The sequence below is a fragment of the Sphaerodactylus townsendi genome, linkage group LG05, assembly GCF_021028975.2.
Source record: "Sphaerodactylus townsendi isolate TG3544 linkage group LG05, MPM_Stown_v2.3, whole genome shotgun sequence".
Lineage (NCBI taxonomy): Eukaryota > Metazoa > Chordata > Lepidosauria > Squamata > Sphaerodactylidae > Sphaerodactylus > Sphaerodactylus townsendi.
The window spans coordinates 115,753,745-115,776,005 of NC_059429.1; the positions used below are offsets into that span (position 1 = coordinate 115,753,745).

At 54.7% G+C, this 22,261-nt stretch overlaps 1 protein-coding gene across 4 annotated transcripts; it reads right to left on the reverse strand.

Moving 5' to 3' along the window:
* Nucleotides 1-7,006: 7,006 nt before the first annotated feature.
* KCNG1 (potassium voltage-gated channel modifier subfamily G member 1) lies at nucleotides 7,007-19,483 on the reverse strand. Of its 4 annotated transcripts, none has more exons than XM_048498841.1 (4): nucleotides 19,414-19,479; nucleotides 13,350-13,583; nucleotides 11,463-12,271; nucleotides 7,007-8,163 (listed from the first exon to the last, which is right to left on the reverse strand). In XM_048498841.1, the coding sequence occupies exons 3-4, from the start codon at nucleotides 12,219-12,221 to the stop codon at nucleotides 7,393-7,395; spliced, it is 1,530 nt and encodes a 509-aa protein (XP_048354798.1). In that variant the 5' UTR covers nucleotides 12,222-12,271; nucleotides 13,350-13,583; nucleotides 19,414-19,479; the 3' UTR covers nucleotides 7,007-7,392. The 4 variants fall into 4 exon arrangements, with proteins under 4 accessions (XP_048354798.1, XP_048354795.1, XP_048354799.1 ...); XM_048498838.1 differs by lacking the exon at nucleotides 19,414-19,479 and adding an exon at nucleotides 18,866-19,171; XM_048498842.1 differs by lacking the exon at nucleotides 13,350-13,583 and having other exon boundaries at nucleotides 19,414-19,483.
* Between the last annotated feature and the right edge of the window lie 2,778 nt (nucleotides 19,484-22,261).

Below are 22,261 nucleotides of genomic sequence, written 5' to 3' on the forward strand. Positions count from 1 at the left end.
GGGGGGGGGGGGTGGGGGGGGGGGGGGGTGGGGGGGGGGGGGGGTGGGGGGGGGGGGGGGTGGGGGGGGGGGGGGGTGGGGGGGGGGGGGGGTGGGGGGGGGGGGGGGTGGGGGGGGGGGGGGGTGGGGGGGGGGGGGGGTGGGGGGGGGGGGGGGTGGGGGGGGGGGGGGGTGGGGGGGGGGGGGGGTGGGGGGGGGGGGGGGTGGGGGGGGGGGGGGGTGGGGGGGGGGGGGGGTGGGGGGGGGGGGGGGTGGGGGGGGGGGGGGGTGGGGGGGGGGGGGGGTGGGGGGGGGGGGGGGTGGGGGGGGGGGGGGGTGGGGGGGGGGGGGGGTGGGGGGGGGGGGGGGTGGGGGGGGGGGGGGGTGGGGGGGGGGGGGGGTGGGGGGGGGGGGGGGTGGGGGGGGGGGGGGGTGGGGGGGGGGGGGGGTGGGGGGGGGGGGGGGTGGGGGGGGGGGGGGGTGGGGGGGGGGGGGGGTGGGGGGGGGGGGGGGTGGGGGGGGGGGGGGGTGGGGGGGGGGGGGGGTGGGGGGGGGGGGGGGTGGGGGGGGGGGGGGGTGGGGGGGGGGGGGGGTGGGGGGGGGGGGGGGTGGGGGGGGGGGGGGGTGGGGGGGGGGGGGGGTGGGGGGGGGGGGGGGTGGGGGGGGGGGGGGGTGGGGGGGGGGGGGGGTGGGGGGGGGGGGGGGTGGGGGGGGGGGGGGGTGGGGGGGGGGGGGGGTGGGGGGGGGGGGGGGTGGGGGGGGGGGGGGGTGGGGGGGGGGGGGGGTGGGGGGGGGGGGGGGTGGGGGGGGGGGGGGGTGGGGGGGGGGGGGGGTGGGGGGGGGGGGGGGTGGGGGGGGGGGGGGGTGGGGGGGGGGGGGGGTGGGGGGGGGGGGGGGTGGGGGGGGGGGGGGGTGGGGGGGGGGGGGGGTGGGGGGGGGGGGGGGTGGGGGGGGGGGGGGGTGGGGGGGGGGGGGGGTGGGGGGGGGGGGGGGTGGGGGGGGGGGGGGGTGGGGGGGGGGGGGGGTGGGGGGGGGGGGGGGTGGGGGGGGGGGGGGGTGGGGGGGGGGGGGGGTGGGGGGGGGGGGGGGTGGGGGGGGGGGGGGGTGGGGGGGGGGGGGGGTGGGGGGGGGGGGGGGTGGGGGGGGGGGGGGGTGGGGGGGGGGGGGGGTGGGGGGGGGGGGGGGTGGGGGGGGGGGGGGGTGGGGGGGGGGGGGGGTGGGGGGGGGGGGGGGTGGGGGGGGGGGGGGGTGGGGGGGGGGGGGGGTGGGGGGGGGGGGGGGTGGGGGGGGGGGGGGGTGGGGGGGGGGGGGGGTGGGGGGGGGGGGGGGTGGGGGGGGGGGGGGGTGGGGGGGGGGGGGGGTGGGGGGGGGGGGGGGTGGGGGGGGGGGGGGGTGGGGGGGGGGGGGGGTGGGGGGGGGGGGGGGTGGGGGGGGGGGGGGGTGGGGGGGGGGGGGGGTGGGGGGGGGGGGGGGTGGGGGGGGGGGGGGGTGGGGGGGGGGGGGGGTGGGGGGGGGGGGGGGTGGGGGGGGGGGGGGGTGGGGGGGGGGGGGGGTGGGGGGGGGGGGGGGTGGGGGGGGGGGGGGGTGGGGGGGGGGGGGGGTGGGGGGGGGGGGGGGTGGGGGGGGGGGGGGGTGGGGGGGGGGGGGGGTGGGGGGGGGGGGGGGTGGGGGGGGGGGGGGGTGGGGGGGGGGGGGGGTGGGGGGGGGGGGGGGTGGGGGGGGGGGGGGGTGGGGGGGGGGGGGGGTGGGGGGGGGGGGGGGTGGGGGGGGGGGGGGGTGGGGGGGGGGGGGGGTGGGGGGGGGGGGGGGTGGGGGGGGGGGGGGGTGGGGGGGGGGGGGGGTGGGGGGGGGGGGGGGTGGGGGGGGGGGGGGGTGGGGGGGGGGGGGGGTGGGGGGGGGGGGGGGTGGGGGGGGGGGGGGGTGGGGGGGGGGGGGGGTGGGGGGGGGGGGGGGTGGGGGGGGGGGGGGGTGGGGGGGGGGGGGGGTGGGGGGGGGGGGGGGTGGGGGGGGGGGGGGGTGGGGGGGGGGGGGGGTGGGGGGGGGGGGGGGTGGGGGGGGGGGGGGGTGGGGGGGGGGGGGGGTGGGGGGGGGGGGGGGTGGGGGGGGGGGGGGGTGGGGGGGGGGGGGGGTGGGGGGGGGGGGGGGTGGGGGGGGGGGGGGGTGGGGGGGGGGGGGGGTGGGGGGGGGGGGGGGTGGGGGGGGGGGGGGGTGGGGGGGGGGGGGGGTGGGGGGGGGGGGGGGTGGGGGGGGGGGGGGGTGGGGGGGGGGGGGGGTGGGGGGGGGGGGGGGTGGGGGGGGGGGGGGGTGGGGGGGGGGGGGGGTGGGGGGGGGGGGGGGTGGGGGGGGGGGGGGGTGGGGGGGGGGGGGGGTGGGGGGGGGGGGGGGTGGGGGGGGGGGGGGGTGGGGGGGGGGGGGGGTGGGGGGGGGGGGGGGTGGGGGGGGGGGGGGGTGGGGGGGGGGGGGGGTGGGGGGGGGGGGGGGTGGGGGGGGGGGGGGGTGGGGGGGGGGGGGGGTGGGGGGGGGGGGGGGTGGGGGGGGGGGGGGGTGGGGGGGGGGGGGGGTGGGGGGGGGGGGGGGTGGGGGGGGGGGGGGGTGGGGGGGGGGGGGGGTGGGGGGGGGGGGGGGTGGGGGGGGGGGGGGGTGGGGGGGGGGGGGGGTGGGGGGGGGGGGGGGTGGGGGGGGGGGGGGGTGGGGGGGGGGGGGGGTGGGGGGGGGGGGGGGTGGGGGGGGGGGGGGGTGGGGGGGGGGGGGGGTGGGGGGGGGGGGGGGTGGGGGGGGGGGGGGGTGGGGGGGGGGGGGGGTGGGGGGGGGGGGGGGTGGGGGGGGGGGGGGGTGGGGGGGGGGGGGGGTGGGGGGGGGGGGGGGTGGGGGGGGGGGGGGGTGGGGGGGGGGGGGGGTGGGGGGGGGGGGGGGTGGGGGGGGGGGGGGGTGGGGGGGGGGGGGGGTGGGGGGGGGGGGGGGTGGGGGGGGGGGGGGGTGGGGGGGGGGGGGGGTGGGGGGGGGGGGGGGTGGGGGGGGGGGGGGGTGGGGGGGGGGGGGGGTGGGGGGGGGGGGGGGTGGGGGGGGGGGGGGGTGGGGGGGGGGGGGGGTGGGGGGGGGGGGGGGTGGGGGGGGGGGGGGGTGGGGGGGGGGGGGGGTGGGGGGGGGGGGGGGTGGGGGGGGGGGGGGGTGGGGGGGGGGGGGGGTGGGGGGGGGGGGGGGTGGGGGGGGGGGGGGGTGGGGGGGGGGGGGGGTGGGGGGGGGGGGGGGTGGGGGGGGGGGGGGGTGGGGGGGGGGGGGGGTGGGGGGGGGGGGGGGTGGGGGGGGGGGGGGGTGGGGGGGGGGGGGGGTGGGGGGGGGGGGGGGTGGGGGGGGGGGGGGGTGGGGGGGGGGGGGGGTGGGGGGGGGGGGGGGTGGGGGGGGGGGGGGGTGGGGGGGGGGGGGGGTGGGGGGGGGGGGGGGTGGGGGGGGGGGGGGGTGGGGGGGGGGGGGGGTGGGGGGGGGGGGGGGTGGGGGGGGGGGGGGGTGGGGGGGGGGGGGGGTGGGGGGGGGGGGGGGTGGGGGGGGGGGGGGGTGGGGGGGGGGGGGGGTGGGGGGGGGGGGGGGTGGGGGGGGGGGGGGGTGGGGGGGGGGGGGGGTGGGGGGGGGGGGGGGTGGGGGGGGGGGGGGGTGGGGGGGGGGGGGGGTGGGGGGGGGGGGGGGTGGGGGGGGGGGGGGGTGGGGGGGGGGGGGGGTGGGGGGGGGGGGGGGTGGGGGGGGGGGGGGGTGGGGGGGGGGGGGGGTGGGGGGGGGGGGGGGTGGGGGGGGGGGGGGGTGGGGGGGGGGGGGGGTGGGGGGGGGGGGGGGTGGGGGGGGGGGGGGGTGGGGGGGGGGGGGGGTGGGGGGGGGGGGGGGTGGGGGGGGGGGGGGGTGGGGGGGGGGGGGGGTGGGGGGGGGGGGGGGTGGGGGGGGGGGGGGGTGGGGGGGGGGGGGGGTGGGGGGGGGGGGGGGTGGGGGGGGGGGGGGGTGGGGGGGGGGGGGGGTGGGGGGGGGGGGGGGTGGGGGGGGGGGGGGGTGGGGGGGGGGGGGGGTGGGGGGGGGGGGGGGTGGGGGGGGGGGGGGGTGGGGGGGGGGGGGGGTGGGGGGGGGGGGGGGTGGGGGGGGGGGGGGGTGGGGGGGGGGGGGGGTGGGGGGGGGGGGGGGTGGGGGGGGGGGGGGGTGGGGGGGGGGGGGGGTGGGGGGGGGGGGGGGTGGGGGGGGGGGGGGGTGGGGGGGGGGGGGGGTGGGGGGGGGGGGGGGTGGGGGGGGGGGGGGGTGGGGGGGGGGGGGGGTGGGGGGGGGGGGGGGTGGGGGGGGGGGGGGGTGGGGGGGGGGGGGGGTGGGGGGGGGGGGGGGTGGGGGGGGGGGGGGGTGGGGGGGGGGGGGGGTGGGGGGGGGGGGGGGTGGGGGGGGGGGGGGGTGGGGGGGGGGGGGGGTGGGGGGGGGGGGGGGTGGGGGGATCTTGTTCCTAACGTTTCGCCTGCATCTGTGGCTGGCATCTTCAGAGGTGTATCACAGAGGGAAGCCTGTGAGACACCACTGAAGATGCCAGCCACAGATGCAGGCGAAACGTTAGGAACAAGATCCACCAGACCACGGCCACACAGCCCGGAAAACCCACCAGAACCAGTTGAAAGGGTTTATTTCTGAAGCGAAAGTGCTTGGACTTGATCCAGAGACCGCTATTCTGCCAATGGCTTTCTGGAGAAACTGGGTTAGCCACTGTATGAAAGAAGATACTGGAGAAGATGGACCACTGGTTTGGTCCAGCAGGGTTCTTATGAATACAGTAGGTAAATAATTAAAAAGGAAATCCCTTTTTATTAATCAAAATGAACATGGTTATTTCTGTCTGAATTGAGCATGTACACACTATTCCTATTTACAATATGCTGTAAATATCCTAAACTGAGATCTCAGGTGAAATGAAATGACCAGTAAAGGAAAAGATATGATATAAACAGCAGCCACTGAGTTGGACATTGATAAAACTGAGAGCCAGCCAGTGTGGTGTAGTGGTTAAGCGTGGTAGACTCTGATCTGGAGAACCGGGTTTGATTCCCCACTCCTCCACGAGTGGGGGATTCTTATCAGATGAACTGAATTGGTTTCCTTGCTCCTACACATGAAGTCTGCTGGGTGACCTTGGGCTAGTCACAGTTCTTTCAGAACTCCCTCAGCCACACCTGCCCCACAAAGGTAACTGTTGTGGGGAGAGGAAGGGAAAGAAGTTTGTAAGCCGTCTTGAGTCTCCTTACAGGAGAGAAAGGCGGGGTATAAATCAAAACACTTCCTTCTAAAACAGCATCATTTTATATGATGCAACAATATATATTGATATGATAAATGCCACTTTCTATCAGTGAGTGTTCCAAGAGTCCTGTGGCTCTTCCATAAAAGCATGCTGTGTTTTCCAAATGACTTTTCCCATCAGATGTTAAAAAGTAAAAGATTTTTTTAAAGAATCTCAAAGATGTGGGAACATTTAGCTGCTATGCAATAGGAATTCTTGCAGAATTGGAAATAATTCTGTCACGTTAATGGCATTTTGAAAACAACCACCACCATTCAAGACTATGCTCTGGAAAAAGTTGATGATCATTTCTCTTTAGTCTTCGCAGCTGGGAGCAAGGCACAGCATGGGAATGCAATGTGAATGTTCCGTTAAAATGTATAAACTGTGCTCATGTTAGCGTACGAAGCCGCAGCATGTAACACTTTGCGGTATTTTTAAAAAGAAGCAATTTCTAACAGTGATTCAGAGGACATGTTGTTAGCTTAGCTTTGTTGCCAAGAGACAGAATTAAAAGGGGCCAATTTTATCCTTGTTTCCTAAGATAGGCACCCAGAACCCAGCTGTTCTGAATTAGCTGGATCTTTGGGTCAACCCCAAACTATCATCTGAATATTGCCAACACTGGTCTTTTCTGCACAAATCTTTTAGAATGTTGCTAGAAAGCTTTTGATCCCCATTTCACCACGATGTTTGTTCACACTCATCTCCTCCAATATTTCTTTTTTTTTTTGCTGATCCATTGATTTGATGCTTTGTCAGTCTGTTAAATCATTGCTTTGTGTAATCATGGGTTTATTCATGAGTAAATTTACCTACATGTAAGAGAAACCGCAGGAAGAAAATCTGTCAAATGGTTGCTTTGTATAATTTGTATGAATTAAAGGGACAGGGAAAGTCCATGTGTTCACTTCACTTCATTCATATGCTTTTTCAGTAACTCGTCACATGTACCCTGTTTCCCCGAATATAAGACATCCCCGGAAAATAAGACGTAGTAGAGGTTTTGCTGAAGTGCGAAATATAAGGCATCCCCCAAAAGTAAGACGTAGCAAAGGTTTTGTTTGGAAGCATGCCCGACGAACAGAACACAGAAAAATAAGACATCCCCTGAAAATAAGACATAGTGCATCTTTGGGAGCAAAAATTAATATAAGACACTGTCTTATTTTCGGGGAAACACGGTACTAGGAGACTCCCAAACATGTATTTTGGACACTCTACAGGTAGTAGAGGAAATTGCATGCAGAGGCAGTGGGGCTAGTTTTTTATATAACAGCAAGTGTTAATACACCAAAATCTAATAAATTATGTTTCAACTTTTTTTTGAAGTTGTTACTGCTTATTCTGGCCCAAAACATGATCTAGAACTGCTTGTTGTGTTTGGTACCTAAAGCTAAGATGTCTAAGGCTCATTCCGCACACGCAGAATAATGCACTTTCAAGCTGCTTTCAGGTCTCTTTGAAACTGTGCGGAATGGCAAAAACAGTTGTGAAAGCAGCTTGAAAGTGCATTATTTTGCGTGCGGAATGAGCCAGAATGTAGTTGGAACACAGAATGGAAGCTAAAAAAGAAAATCTATGAGCTAAAGTAACAACCAAGGAAAATCTGTTTTTGCCAGTGTGACTCACGTTTAACCCTGACACAAGGAAGCGAGTTACTCTTCCCAAGGATTAATTTCGTTCTCTGAGACGTTCTAATTCACATGGACTGGTATAAATGAACAACTAAGTCAATTAGCAGAATGATCAAAATATTGATGTTCACAGTTGTTTTTCTGGAAAAGGGCCTTCCTCCTTATGTTACAACAGCTGTGCCCATTTTACACCATTTTCCTTTGGGTTAGCAAAGCCTGTTACAATATATTTTTTAAAAAAATTAAATTACTTTTACAATTTTGCACATCAAATATGCAATCTATTGAAAAGACACCCCCCTTCACCCACTCTTAAACAATAATGCTAATATGCGTTACAATAAAATAAGACTCTGCTTTCTGAATGGCTAAAAGTCCTTTGGACATTATTTGTATAGTACATCTCTCTCCAATGCCTCCCGAAGCAAATGCCAAGATGAAATGTTACTGTTTGCTCAGCAACAGGCCGATGTGGAAACTTCCGTTTCAGTTGTTTTCCCTGGTCTCTGAAGAGATACTTGGAAATATGTCGCTCCCTTGTGATGCGTTGGTTAATTGGGACTTTGTTTTCATTAAGAACTGTGCCCTCCTGAACATGATTCTTTCCTGCTCTTGCTTCAGCTCAATGTATGAGCGGGAAAACGTGTGGAAGATTGATGTGACGGGAAAGGCCATGAGAAGGATCCCACTCAGGATGCTACTCAGTGCTACCACCTGGCCCGGGATACTTCTGGGCACCATATCGCCATAGCCCACTGTTGTCATGGTGATCACTGCCCACCAATAGCTAGCCGGGATGCTGGTGAACTCCTGTGAGTCTGCCATTTCATTTTCAATCACGTACAAGAGGGGTGCAAAGAGTGCAATGGCTACACAAAGGAAAAGCAGCAAGAGGCCAAACTCGCGGGTGCATCTACGGGCAGTGAGCCCCAGTGTCTGCAGGCCCAGAGAGTGCCTGGCCAGCCGCATAACATATAGAATCCTCAAGGCACGTAGTATGCGCAGCACCAGGCCCACTTTGTCCAAGTAGATGTTGCCAGAGGTTGGCTTTTTGTTACTGCTCACTGAGGTGGTATCTAATAGTAAAGTGATGTAGTAGGGCAGGATGGCCACTATGTCAATCAGGGTTAACGGATTCCTCAGAAAAGTAAACTTGCTCGGTGCTTGGATGAGCCTTAAAAGGAACTCCAAAGAAAACCATCCCACACAGACAGATTCTACTATGAAAATGTTGTAGCACATCTGAGAACATTCACCCTGGAACAGAAGGAGAAAAGGATACTGCATGAGAGTCAAGTAGTCGTAGAAGAAGAGTTGGTTTTTATATCCTGTTTTCTACCTTTAAGAAATCTCAAAGCAGCTTACAACCACCTTCCTTTCCCCTCCCCACAACAGACACCTTGTGAGGTAGGTTGGGCTGAGAGAATTCTGAGATAACTATAACTGGCCCAAGATCTCCCAAGCAGGCTTCATGTGGAGAAGTGGGGAATCAAACCTGCTTCTCCAGATTAAAGTCCACTGCTCTTAACCACGATGCCATGTTGACTCAGGAATATCTTTCCTAAGAAAGTCCCTGGCTCATCGCAGAAAGGTTTACCTGTTTTACCATTCTATTCCTAAAAATGGCCAGCCAGATGCCTATTGTGAAGTACACAAAAAGATCTTTGAGTAATAGTCTTTGCTATAATTTGTTCCCAGAATTTGTAACTGAACATACACAGCTCATTTATGCACTTGTGGTCTCCTTCGCATTGAGTATACATAGCCTTTGGGTTGGATTCTCGGTTATGCACACGTTTCCCCCACTCTTCTGAACTCACCATTCTCAGATGAGACTTTCCTCGTGGTTTTAGAAACAGGTCGAAATGTGACTTTTCCTCTCCCTCCGGGAAAGCGAAGGAAAACACAGTGGATTCAGTCTGCTCCTACCTGCCTTTCCCCACCCACACAGCAGCAGCAGTTCTGACCACTCTTAAAGCGAGCATTTCAGGAAGCTCAGAGGGGCTTCTTTAAAAAACAACAACAATAATGCCGTATTAGAGGAGCAATAGACCAAGAGACACCTCCTTGCCCTTCAAAAGAAAAGAGGTAACTGGAGCAACCCAAACAGAAGTTGCAGATACAACAAGGATATGGAGGAGGACAAAATGGCTGCTCAGCTGCCCCTGGAGTGAACAGGAGACAAACAGCCGCGGGGTAAGTACTGCGTGCATTGATGGCCAAAGCTGCCTCTAGACCACCTAGCTCGGTATCAAAGAATTGCACTCTCTGCCATGGGAGACCTTTTCATCAGAGATGACATGGATTGAACCTTCTGCAAAACCTATGGTCTACTACCAAACATGGTCAGTACTTTGGGTAGAGAAAGTTCTAGAGATGCTAGAGACTGAACCTAGGTTTACTACCAGAAAAGAATGAACTCTACTTCTGAGCAATTGGGCTCTCAAGTTGCAGCTGACTCATGACAGCCCCAGGACCAGAGGATTTTCAAAGCAAGAGAAAAACAGAGGTGGTTTGCCAATGCCTGCCTCTGTGTTCACAACCCTGGAGTTCCTTGATGGTCCCCCACCTAACCATGGCTGACCTTGCTTAGCTTCCAAGTTCTGATCAGGCTAGCCATAAACCCTCCAAAATTCAGGGCTGTCTCCATTAATAGAGGTTTTACTTAGAACTTTGGTTAATAGCTCAGGTGTACCCAGCTTCTATACATTTGTACAATCCTTTTTCTAAAAGCCTCCAAAGCCATTAGCCATCACCAGCAATTAAAATGTGAACAGAACAAGAGCTACCCCACTTAGCATAAATGTTGGTAGAAACTGAATCAACGAAGTACAGAACTGTAATTCAATGCAAAAGCTTACCGGATAACAGAATTGATCAGGGGTCCAAACAATTATCCCACTGAAATTCAAACTGACAGCTTCCCAAGGTTTTACAAAATATACCTCTTTGATGCTGATACATCATGTTTTCACCCCAGGAATCTCTGTGGTAGCTCATATACACAGATAGTATGAAAGCTATCACAAAATATTCCCATATTTACTGTCCCCTGGGGTGAGTTCCAAGCCACCCAAACTATGCAAGACTGAATGTGAAAATGCTATGCTAGGGTAACAGATGCTGAAATACACAAACACTGAATAACATAATGCTCTAATAGGGTAGAAATGAAGGTTTCTAATATGAAGTCTGAATGGCAATAAACCCTCCATATGAACAGACTCAGCAAGCTGCAGGACAGTGTACAGATATGCATTACCATTTCTTTGTATCTTGGATCACATTTGACAGAAACAATAGTTCCATTTGAATATAAAGCTAATGTATTTTCACTTTTGTCCCGGTTATATATAAAAGCAAATGATTAGCCACTTAAAATACTAAAATGTCATGGCTGTAAACACATGACGAGAAGATCATTTGTAACCTCTGATCATTTGTTGCGTTGAGAGTTACCATGTCCCCGCTTCATCTGAGTTCTGAGTGACTGAGCGAAAGCAGGGCTAAAACTGTATTTGCTGTTCCTGCTTTCCGATGGCCAACTCTCATGTATATTCATGCAATGAGTCACAGATTCCCAAATGCCCATATTTAATGATACTGGTATATCATCCACACTTCATAAATTTGATGCAGAAGCATGGATGCAATAGAAGAAGAAGAAAAGTTGGATTTATGTCCCCACTTTCCTATAGGAGACTCAAAGGGGCTTACAAACTCCTTTCCCTTTCCCCCTCACTACAAACACCCTGTGAGGTAGGTGGGGCTGAGAGAGCTCAGAAGAACTGTGACTAGCCCAAGGTCACCCAGCTGGCGTGTGTTGGAGCGTACAGGCTAATCTGAATTCCCCAGATAAGCCTCCACAGCTCAGGTGGAAGAGCGGGGAATCAAACACGGTCCCTCCAGATTAGAGTACACCTGCTCTTAACCACTATGCCACTTCTGCTCCCTACCAGCAAATCCTAGCAATAATATGCGAGCGCATTTATGTGTGTCCTTGAACCAGCACTCTCATTCCAGGACCTTACCTCTCCCTGTGTTTCTCTCTACCTCATGGGGTATGTGTGGCACGTTTGCCTATATCTGGATGTTCACCTACTAGGCTCAATGTCTGGTAGTTCACCTACTCAATGCCTCTCAATGTGATATGTGACTGCTTAGGTTTGATGTCCTAGCTGCCTGTTTCTGACCTTCTGCTCTTGCTTTTGGGCTATGACTCTTCTCTATCCTGGACCCTGGCTATTTGCCTCTGGCCCTAAAACCTGAATGCTTGCTGATACAGAAGTAGTGCCCTCATCCTAATTAAATCTAAGGCTTAAATTGGTTATAACAGTCCCATTGCACTGCTTTCAGTAAGGCTTAATCCCAAGTAATTGTTGGTGGTTACTAAACCTAAACTTTGGAGATAGGGGAGGTCTGCACTGGGACACATGCAGCTGCTTCACAGATGTCCAGGAAATCATTCTTATTCGCCATAGTGACAAGAGCTGGTTATTTACATGCCTGTAGTAGCATTTCGTTCCGTTCCCCCTGCATCTCAAAGTTCAACTTACTCTCTCCTCCTCTTCCCTTAAGCCAGGCATAGTGCTGATGGACAAGTTGACAGCAGTAATTGTCACAAACAGCACTGATAAACAGGCAAACACTTTCCCAGGAATGCCGGACTGCGGCCTCTCCACCATGTCCTGCAGCTTTTTCATGCAGCGGCCCGTTTTCGTCTCCTCCACTGCTTCACAAGGGTTCTCGCTGTCCATGAAGTCGTCCTCCGCGTCATTCATTTCTGCAAACTCCTCCATTTTCTGCAGAAACCGCCTCTTGCAGCACCATTCCAAGTTGTCTTCTTCGATCCCCCAGTAAAGCAGCTCCTCTTGGAACGAGAGAGCGCACATCTCTCTCAAGAGCCTCAGCTTCCCCGCCTGCAGGAAAGTCAAGATGGTCCTAAACGCCCCGGGGTTGCGGTCGAAAAAGAACTCGTTGCAGGTCACGTCGTAATCGTCGCAAATGTTGAGGATGTCATCGAAGTTGTTGCAAAATTTCAGCTGGCCCAAGCGGGTCATGGGGAACTCGTCCAAAGTGGTCCACGGGAGCAAGTATTTAAAGCCTCCCACGTTGATGATGATGTGATGTTTCCGATCTTCCGGACAAATGCTTTCATAAAGGTCTTCCCCAGGATGAATTAGTTTGGCTCTTTGGTAAAAGACTCCCTTGAGAGTTTCTGTTTCGGCAAAGAACGGGTGATTAAAGGTGGCATCCGAAGCACAGCTGAGGGCGCTGTAGTCATAGTCCGAATTTTCTCCTGGTAAAAGAGACATCCTGGTCACCGGATAACTTCACATCACTGGGATACTGCAGCTATAGATTTCTGCAACAACAATGATACAGATTTAGGAGGATAGGTGCATGCATCTCCGCCCCCTTGACTGTCCTTCTCCCATTCAGTCGCAGGAATGAGAAAAAATTAATGAAATTGCACATGTGCATAATGAAGCACGCAACTCAAAAGGCAACAAAGGTATGCATGTGAACATAGATCACATGTTGACTGAAGCACACAGAAAAATAGGACAGCTAGACTCGAGTCCAGTGGCACTTTTAGAGGCCAACAAAATTTTCAGGGCGTGAGCTTTCTAAAATCAAAGCTGACTTCGTCTGATGAGAGGAGCTTTGGTTCTTGAAAGTTCATACCCTGAAAATCTTGTTGGTCTTTAGCTGCCAGACTCCAATGTAGCTGCTCTACTGCAGCTCTGAAACATCTTGAAGAAAAACAGGAGGCACTGATGCAGAGTGGCAGAAAAGAAGTTTGGATTTATGCCGTTTTCCTCAACCATAAGGAGTCTCAAAACAGCTTACAGACTCCTTCCCTTTTTCTCCCCACAACAGACACCTAGAAGAAGAAGAGGAGGAGGAGGAGAGGAGGAGGAGTTTGGATTTATATCTCACCTTTCTCTCCTGTAAGGAGACTCAAGGTGGCTTGCAAGCTCCTTTCCCTTCCTCTCCCCACAACAGACACCTAGTGAGGTAGGTGAGGCTGACAGAGTTCTAAAGAACAGTGAATAGCCCAAGGTCACTCAGAAGGAATGTAGGAGTGCAGAAACACACCAGATAAGCCTCTGTCACTCAGATGGAGGAATGGGGAATCAAACCTGGTTAGAATCTACCTGCTCTTAACCACTACACCGCGCTACAGAGGCTGGTGGAGCTGAGTTCTCAGAGAACTGTGATTAGCCAAAGGTCACCCAGCGGACTTCATGTGTTGGAGTGGGGAAACAAACCTGGTTCACAATATTATAATTTGCTGTTTATGTTGGAGAATAGGGAATCAAACCCAGTTTTCCAGAATAAAAGTTCACTGCTCTTAGCTACTACACCATGCTGGCTCATGCAGAGTACACTGTCAAGTTTCTGACACTAGTACCAACCACCGAGAGGGCTTCACTTACCAAAATGAGTCAGAGGCAATAGAGGAATGGAACACAGCAGCATGGAGTTGTTCAGCATAGGCAACACGCCAAGGAAATGGCTAATAATGCTCAGCAGGAACATGTTCCAGCGATAAATCCCACTTCCATGGGCACAAAGGGGAGTAGTTTTAGCTCTGTGCAGTCCTGCATTGTGCTGTAGTCCTCTTGTTCATGCTGTTTCTGGGGGAGTCCCGTGTATGCCAGGAGGAGAATCTAGGGGGATATTTTGGGCTTCAGATTAAAGGGAAAGGCAGATAAATTGGCCTTCACCGACAGTAATCCTTTCACAAGCAGAGATTTTTGGGTGGGATCCAAGTCATGACAACCCTAGGATGGTTATTTCAGCTACCATTTTTTGAGCCCAAAGCCTACACTCCGTGTTAGCCTATGCTGCCACTGACTGGCACGCCTGCTGGGCATTCTTCCAACATGAAATTTCCCAAGCCTACCCTCTGCTCACGTTTGTAGCACCTCTGACTTCTCGGATTTCACTGTATTGCCTGTATTCACGGTATTCATGCAGATTTACAAAGTGAGGATTCCTAGATGGCTAGTTTTGTAGCCAACGCCATATTCTAGTTTTTTGGAGCTCCCATGGAACTGCTGCTTATATATAGCCATGGGTATAACACATATTCATGCCTCCTCAGATATGAATGTACAACATACTGTTTATCACTTTATACACATTCACCATTATCACTTGGAGCTTACAGCCGTTTCTGCACAGTCCAAATATCCTGGAATGGACAAGTGAAATATCCCGATTCGTGCAAGTTTTCCACACGGTTCCCGGTGCTAAAGTGGGCCTGCCCCGGTGTTGCCCTGCGATATTTCCCTTAGCCTGGGATTTTCAAAAATTGCCAAATCCCAGGGTGACCCTGCTGCCGTGCAAACACCATGGGAGCAGAAACGGTTTATTTTCCCGCCTCACCACTCTAGGTTGACCAATCAAGAGGTGCATGCAGGGATGCACTTGTGGTGTAAATACAGAAGACGTGACCTCGTGTGGAACAAACTGGAGTATTACCTACCAGACCTAACTCAGCTCCTGGAAAGAAATATGTAGAGGGAGAAACCTGGATAAAATAGACTCGGTTTGTAAGATACCAGTTGTAAGCCGGTATAATTGTGCCGTGTGGAAACGGCCCATGAATAAAGACGGAGAAAGGTACCAACTTTCCTTTTTACACTGCTCATTCGTTCATATCCCCCATGTGAATATGGCCAACTGCCACCAATTATGCATATCCTCCAGTCTACTCACATTCCTTACAACAGCATCATTGATGATGGAGACCCAGCCGGGCTGTAGGAGAACATGTAAAGAAGGGTACTTCCTCTGTCTCGGATTTGACCTTTCTGTGGGAGCCCTCCTCTCAAAATAGCAACTGAGCGCCATTTAATAAATGAATTGAGATCTCTTAGAGTGGGGCAGGGTCATGAAAAACGAAGAATATATATATTTTTGGCTAATAGACAATGAATAGATACACAAGTTAAAAAGGAATTATTCACTTTCCTGTTCACCCCATCAATTTATTCTTTGCTAGATGTAGATGACCGGGGAAGGCAATGGCAAACCACCCTGTAAACATAGTCTGCATGGTAAATGCTGTGATGTCATGTCACCCCATGGGTCAGTAATGACCTGGTGCTTGCAAAGGGACTCATCTTTACATGATATGAGTTAACAAGAGTCTCTTACAAGAGGGAAATCCTCAGGAATTCACAAAGGGGGGGATTTTCCTCCCCCAATCCATCTCAGCTTACTTCCCTGCCCTCCATTCTAGCTTTTCCCTTCACCTGCTCCCCCCACCCCCGATTCTTCCAGTCTGCCCTCCTGTACATAAACAACTTACAATGCTCACTGTCTCTAGCTCACAACCAGCATTTCACAGAAGCACTTGCAGGATTGGGGTACTGTGTGGTTTCCAGGCTGTATGTGTTCTAGCATCATTCTCTCCTGACGTTTTGCCTGAATCTGTGGCTGGCATCTTCAGAGGATCTTCAGAAGATGCCAGCCACAGATGCAGGCGAAACGTCAGGAGAGAATGCTGCTAGGACACATACAGCCCGGAAACCACACAGTACCCCAGTGATTCCGGCCGTGAAAGCCTTCGACAATACTTGCAGGATTATTAGTGATGAGTAAGTTTCTCCTTTTGGTGACCGCCTTTTACAAAAAGGGAATCTGCTGCTCTGTTCATTTAAAAGCATCATAGCTATAGATCTGCAGTCAATTTTACTTTCATTTTTACACCACACTGTTCTATGCCTCCAAGTAATGCCAGTTGCCTTTTTTTTGGGGGGGGGGTCAGTTTCCCTTTCCCCCCTCCAATATTAAATCAACCAGAAAGACAGAGGAAAGAAATCACTGTACCCCTATAAAAGACACTCCTTCTGCCCCTGATTTTGTGCTATCAACACTGAATGGCTTCCTTGTTCTACAATGTTACAGTACTTAGCTGTTTACATGAAGCGCTGGGAGGTCATAAAGAAGTCCCATTGAGACAAGCTGAATAGAAGCTGCAATCCTATGCACACTTATTTGCACATCTCTTGAGAGTGACTACTAAATAAAATGCACCGGTATTAATATTTCCTAAGCAATATTCAATATGGAGCAAAACAATATTTTTAACAAATCGACCTAACAAGCCGATTTAGAAAATGGCATGATCATCTGGAATCCAAGGAGACTGTCAGGCTGACATGAACAGGAAGAGGGTGAGAAACTTTGCCTTCCCCACTGTGGGAAAGAGGAATGGTAACTTAAATGCTGAAAAGTTCAACTTCTAATCCCCCCCCCCCGCCCCAAATTTCATCTGCTGCATTTCATTCCTGCAGTACATCTCGGATGTCATCAGTGATCCTGCAAAAAGTCCTTGCAACCCTTCTGCGGTGCAGGCAATTTTACAGTTGTTCCTTGGATGAAAGTGATAACATAATATAAACTGCAGGGTTCTGCCAAGTTATGCTAAAAAAGTCTAAGCAGACTTCTGATGTCTGGAACTTCTTACAGCTGTTTATTTTCCCCCGCACTAGTAAAAAATGTTCTAGGGCAATGTAAGTGAGCCATACAGCCTTTCCAAAATAGGCATCGTCACAAGAAATCAAACGGTTCTGCAATCCTACCATGATTCTTGCCTTATACTTACATGGGGTAGGATGCAAGGTGTATTTTGTGTGTACCTCCCCCCTTTTAATACTTTTCAAGGCTGGTCAGAGAATGAAGATGCTGCCCTCCAGAATCTGGGCTAAATTATATTCTGAGACCACACGCAGAAAGTTCCAATTCTGACATAGCACATTTGAAATCCATGTATACAGTGTGACAGGGTCACCTCAAAGTTTTACTCTTTTCTACAAAGCAGAACTTCATAGCCACATTACAATCAGCAGATCAGCATACCCAGGTCTTAAAATGAAGAAGAATTTGGATTTATACCCCACCTTTCTGTCCTATAAGGATACTCAAGGTGGTTTACAAGCTCCTTTCCCTTCCTCTCCCCACAACAGACACCTTGTGAGGTAGGTGGGGCTGAGAGAGTTCTGGCAGAACTGTGACTAGCCCAAGGTCACCCAACAGGAACGCAGAAGTGAGGAAAGAAATCTGGATCACCAGATAAGCCTCTGCCACTCAGGTGGGGGAGTGGGGAATCAAACCAGGTTCTCCAGATTACAATCCACCTGCTCTTAACCTACACACCACATTGCTTTCCTCCATTCTCCCACTGCAGCTGTTAACTGGAACAAAACAATTTTATATCAAATTGTTGGGGGGGGGGAATCAACTCCATATTAAATTCTAATCAAAGTTTGGGCTTTATGTAAAGTTTCTAGATATTGTATTGATAAAGAGAGATGACTCTATAGGAAGAAATTCTATTTCTTTCAGGAATATTATCTTGCAAATATAAGAGAATCTGTTGTTGCTATTGATTGTAGTTTGTAGTTATAGAGCTGTTTACAATCTTGCTAGGAGGAAGTAAGGGAGGGAGAGAGCAATAGATATATATTTCATGTAAACCAATTTCAAATGTGTCACAACCCACAGAAGTTGTACGAGCTCCCAAACCAGCTATTAATAAGTACATTGAAGCAACAGCTTCATTTCCAGTATGTGCTAACAGTTATCCAGAGGAACACAGATTGCTAAACCAGACCATACAATCTGCAGCACTGTGGTGGTTTATTGGAACAGAAAATGCTGCAAAGAGGAGACAAATTAATCGCATTAGCTACCAAGACAACTAGTAAAAGGTAGTTTTTAAAGATAACTTTGCTAAAGACAAGTCTCTATATGTGTATAAATCACCAATGTGTATAGTACATTCATCCCTGCCCTTCATTGCGTAAAGGACAATCAAAAGGTAACTGCTATACGGAATGCCACTCACAGAGAGAAAACACCCAGCAAGAATGACATACTGGGGTGGGTGGAAGATGCCAGGTCTATCACAAGCATCAACACAGACATCTGTCAATAGATTGACTACCATTAAAATTGATGAGGGGGGAACCACAGGGCTGTTCTAAAAGCCCATAAACACACCAGATGTTCAATAACGATAGCACATGGTTCTGGCCCTGCAACCTTCCTGCTTTTGGAAAAAAATGTGTTCCATTCCGCACATGAAATCTGGTGCATAGTCATGGCAAATATCATCCCAGTCAGTCCCGAGCAGTGAAAAGCTGACACAGTTATGGGACTTTGCCAACACCAGTTTGAGGCTCCTGTCCAAGAGCTAATGAGAACCAGAATAAGGAAAAGGCAGTGCAACCCCAATCCCACGCATATTTGGAAATAATTCCGTTTGAATTGTGCAGGGCTTTCTTTCAAGTTAACTTCCTGGGACTGGACTGCAAGCAAGCTGCAGCGCTACTGTACTGGGGGAGAGGGAAGAGAGAACAGGTGGATCGGGGCCAAAGAGAAGGTCATTCCCAAACAAAGTGACTGCAGTCTGTGCGCACCTGAGAGAACTGGACAACTTTGCAAAGATTTCATTGATAAATGTTATAAAAATACTGTACCCGCAATCTTGTCAATTCCATCCTCCGAATTAAATGGGAATGGTGCAATTAACACTACAAAGCAGGTGCCTGGGGTAATCCGGATTAACTCAACCCCCTTTTCTCACTGGAATCCACAACCTTTTCCCACCAAACATGTACTGAACGATGGAGAACAGAACAATCTTTTAAAACACTCCCCCTCCAGAACAGACAGCAATTGGGACCTCTGAAAACCTGCATTAAGCATACAGATTTCCCCCCCCCCCCCGCCCTCAAACGATCCGCGATCATTCTGGCGGTGGTTGGTTGGCGAGATTGCATGGGATCGCATTGCCTTTCGCTACTGGGCGATCCAGTCCGGGGGGGGGGGGGGCTCCTTGAAACCCCAAAAAGTTTCCCCAAACTGGCCCCAGAAGTTCGCCGGAGCTGATCGCCTGACGGGACTGGGGAACAGGACCGGGGAAGGGGTCGCTTACTTGCAGCAGGGTCTGCGGTTATCCCGGACGGGCGGAGCAGGTGCAGAAACTCCGCGGCGCGACCGCCAGCAGCAGCCCCGCGCAGAAGGCAACGCAGCGCCGGGAACGCGGGAGAGGCTGCGCCTGCAGGACGCTTTCTGGATGCGGCGGTGCGGGGAGAGTGGGTGGCAGCATGATAAGGACGGCGGCGGCCCCGGCCCCCCGAGGACGCTCAGGAACTGGGGCCCCCGGCACGACCCCCCTTGCAAGAGGCGACAGCGACGAGTCAAGCCACACCCGCAAACCCGCCCTTCTCCCCGCCCGCCACCGGCAGCCGAGCACAGTACAACAGGCGTCTGCAGGCGCTGCGTGCAGCGCATACGCTGGGGGTGTTGGTTGTGCACTCTCTTCTATGCACCTCTATCGGACATGCGGCCGGCTTGCATATTGCTTGCCGCCAGGCACTTAGCAGAGAGACCGCCCCGACCCAAGACAGCGCGCGCAACAGAGCACATTTGCGACAAACACAAGACGCGAGATTGCACGCGTGCATCGACTCACAAGCATACCTGATCTCACGCTGCAGACCTGCTCGCATCGTGGAACACTTCGGTGCTCTGTTTAAAGAGGGGTTTGCAGTGCCGAGTGACTAAAGAGGGGTTGCAAAGAGAACGCAGCGTGCGGTTCAGAAGTATTTGCTCCAAATGTGTTGCGCACAGGACACGTGCACACTACTGAGACATACACCAATGGATTCCCCGGGCGGTATTGCTGTATAGATGCACTCGCGCTAGTGATTTTATCCTGAGGTCGCTCCACGAGCGTTGCAATACACTAAACGGGGACATAGAATACAAAACAGGGCGGGAAGACCACAGTATTGCAGAGGGCAAGTAAATACCTGGGGTGTAGGTGTAGCTGTGCGTTTCAACAGATACAGCAGATGTACAACCGATAGGCATCATCCAACAAGAACTTGCAACCTATAGAATAGCAACTCCTACATTTGGAAGAGGAATTTATGAATTCTAAATGCAGTGCACAAACGATCCCCTTCCACTAATGGAGGTTTGACTCTCGAAAGTTTATACTCTGAAAATCTTGTAGGTTTTAAAGATGTAATTGGACTCCAGTCTTGCTCTTCTACTGCAGACAAACAGGGCTACGCTACCCTCTGAAATTATAATATAGAAAACTCAGCCTTGGATGCAGTGGTTGGGGAAATTGGCAGCGCGGCAAGGATGCAAAAAGGAACGAGAGATGATTAACATCGAAGGGCAGAAAATCACGAAGTGCAGATTTAGGGTTTCTAAATTCCTAGTTTCTTCAGGCTGTTCCCTGGATGAAAGGAAACTTTTATTAAGGGTATCCCCCCCCCCCCCCTAGTCTTTTTGGAAGGGTGCATATTATTAGTAGATTCTGTGTGTAGTTGTGGTCTTCGGCCACTAGGGATCGCTGCGAGCTGGCTCTCGTCTGAACAGCGCTCCTCACTGTATTTTGATGAATTTGGTCGCAGGCAGCTCGGCTTTGTTGCACACATGTTGCCTGCCATCCATATTTATGTTATTAATACTTGACTCTAAACTTTTAAAAAACCCCCACAAACCCCATGTATCCGTACCTACGCCTGGTGTCTTAGCAATTTAGGGCTGCAATCAAACATAATGTTAACAAATGACCAAGGTAGAAAACGGGAATGCGAAACCGACGCAAACCATTAAAAACAGGCTCATTCCGCACATGCAGAATAATGCACTTTCAAACTGCTTTCAGTGCTCTTTGAAGCTGTGCAGAATGGAAAAAACCACTTGCAAACAGTTGTGAAAGTGGTTTGAAAATGCATTATTTTGCGTGTGCGGAAGGGGCCTAAATGAGAATACAGTTTGCTCCGATGGCCGCTCAGAACTGAGAATCGCAGTGCTCAAATTGAAGCATCAACCAGCCCTGGGCAATCGCAGAGAGCTCATTTTGTTTGGATCTGGGGAAGTTAGCAATCTGTTTGGGACTGAAGCCTGTGTATTGAACAGATCCTTAGTGGCCCCTTCTGCACATGCAGAATAATGCACGTTCAATTCACTTTTACAATTGTTTGCAAGTGGATTTTGCTGTTCCGCACAGTAAAATTCAGCTGCAAAGTGCATTGAAAGTGGATTGAAAGTGCATTATTCTGCATGTGCAGGATAAGAAATAAGTCACTCCTGTTGCAACACAATCTGATCCTGTTGCAAACTAATCTGGTTTTCCAACTTGGAGGAGCACCCGTCATCATTATTGCAATACCACCAGTAATTGGCATTTAAAAACAAGTATTTTTGCTAGAGAACTGGGGCAGGAGCTTGGTGGCAGAGCATCTGCTTCGTATAGGGATGCCAGCTTCCTGGTGGGACCTGGGGATCCCCAGAAGTACATCTCAGCTCCAGACCACCAAGATCAGTTCTTCTGGAGAAAATGGATGCTCCGCCATTGTACCTGTTCTCCTCAGGCTCCATCTGTAAATCTCCAGGAGTTTCCCAGCCTAGATCTGGCAATTCAACCCTCCCCCCATCCCCTGTCGGAGGCCAGGGGGACCTGGCAACCTTAACTTTGTATGTAGAATGCCCCAGTATTGATTCACAATGTCTTCAGTTAAAAGTATCAGGAAGTAAGAGATGGAAAAAAGACGTCTTCCTGCCGTTTCATGTGTTCAAAACCTAATCTGAATGTTTTTTTCATTAAAAGTTGTATTCAGGGCAGTGAAGGACGAGCTGTAGGCATAACTGATCAGCCACTCTCTTCCACCCACCCAGATGCTGCTTGATAACTAAAGGAGTAGGAGGTTAAGAGCTCATGTATCTAATCTGGAGGAACTGGGTTTGATTCCCCGCTCTGCCGCCTGAGCTGTGGAGGCTTATCTGGGGAACTCAGATTAGCCTGTGCACTCCCACACACGCCAGCTGGGTGACCTTGGGCGAGTCACAGCTTTTCGGAGTTCTCTCAGCCCCACCCACCTCACAGGGTATTTGTTGTGAGGGGGGAAGGGCAAGGAGATTGTAAGCCCCTTTGAGTCTCCTACAGGAGAGAAAGGGGGGATAGAAATCCAAACTCTTCTTCTTCTAAAGCAAATATAAAATGTTGAGAACCAGTGTGATAGTGGTTAAAGAATTAAGATGAACTCTGTTGTGATTGGTGGGTGGGAGGAAATAGGGGTTCAGATGCCTACTTTCCCTGAGAACATAAAAAGAGCCCTGCTGGATCTGGTCAGTGGTTTTCCTAGTCCTGCCTCCTGTTTCACAGAGTGGCCAACTTCTCCTGGAATGTGTGTTAAGTGTTGTCAAGTTGCTTCTAACTCACGACAACCCTATGACTAATGTTCTCCACAACATCCTATCATGAACAGCCTAGTTCAGCTCTTGCAAACTGATGGCCGTGGCTTCCTTT

What these genes read in the sequence shown, in the direction of transcription:
- KCNG1 (XM_048498842.1), bottom strand. Translation starts at nt 12,221, where the DNA reads ATGTCTCTTTTACCAGGAGAAAATTCGGACTATGACTACAGCGCCCTC. An exon ending in TAAGGGAAGAGGAGGAGAGA is followed by an intron (nt 8,164 to 11,462) that starts GTAAGTTGAACT and finishes CTTCTGTTCCAG; the next exon opens with GGTGAATGTTCTCAGATGTG.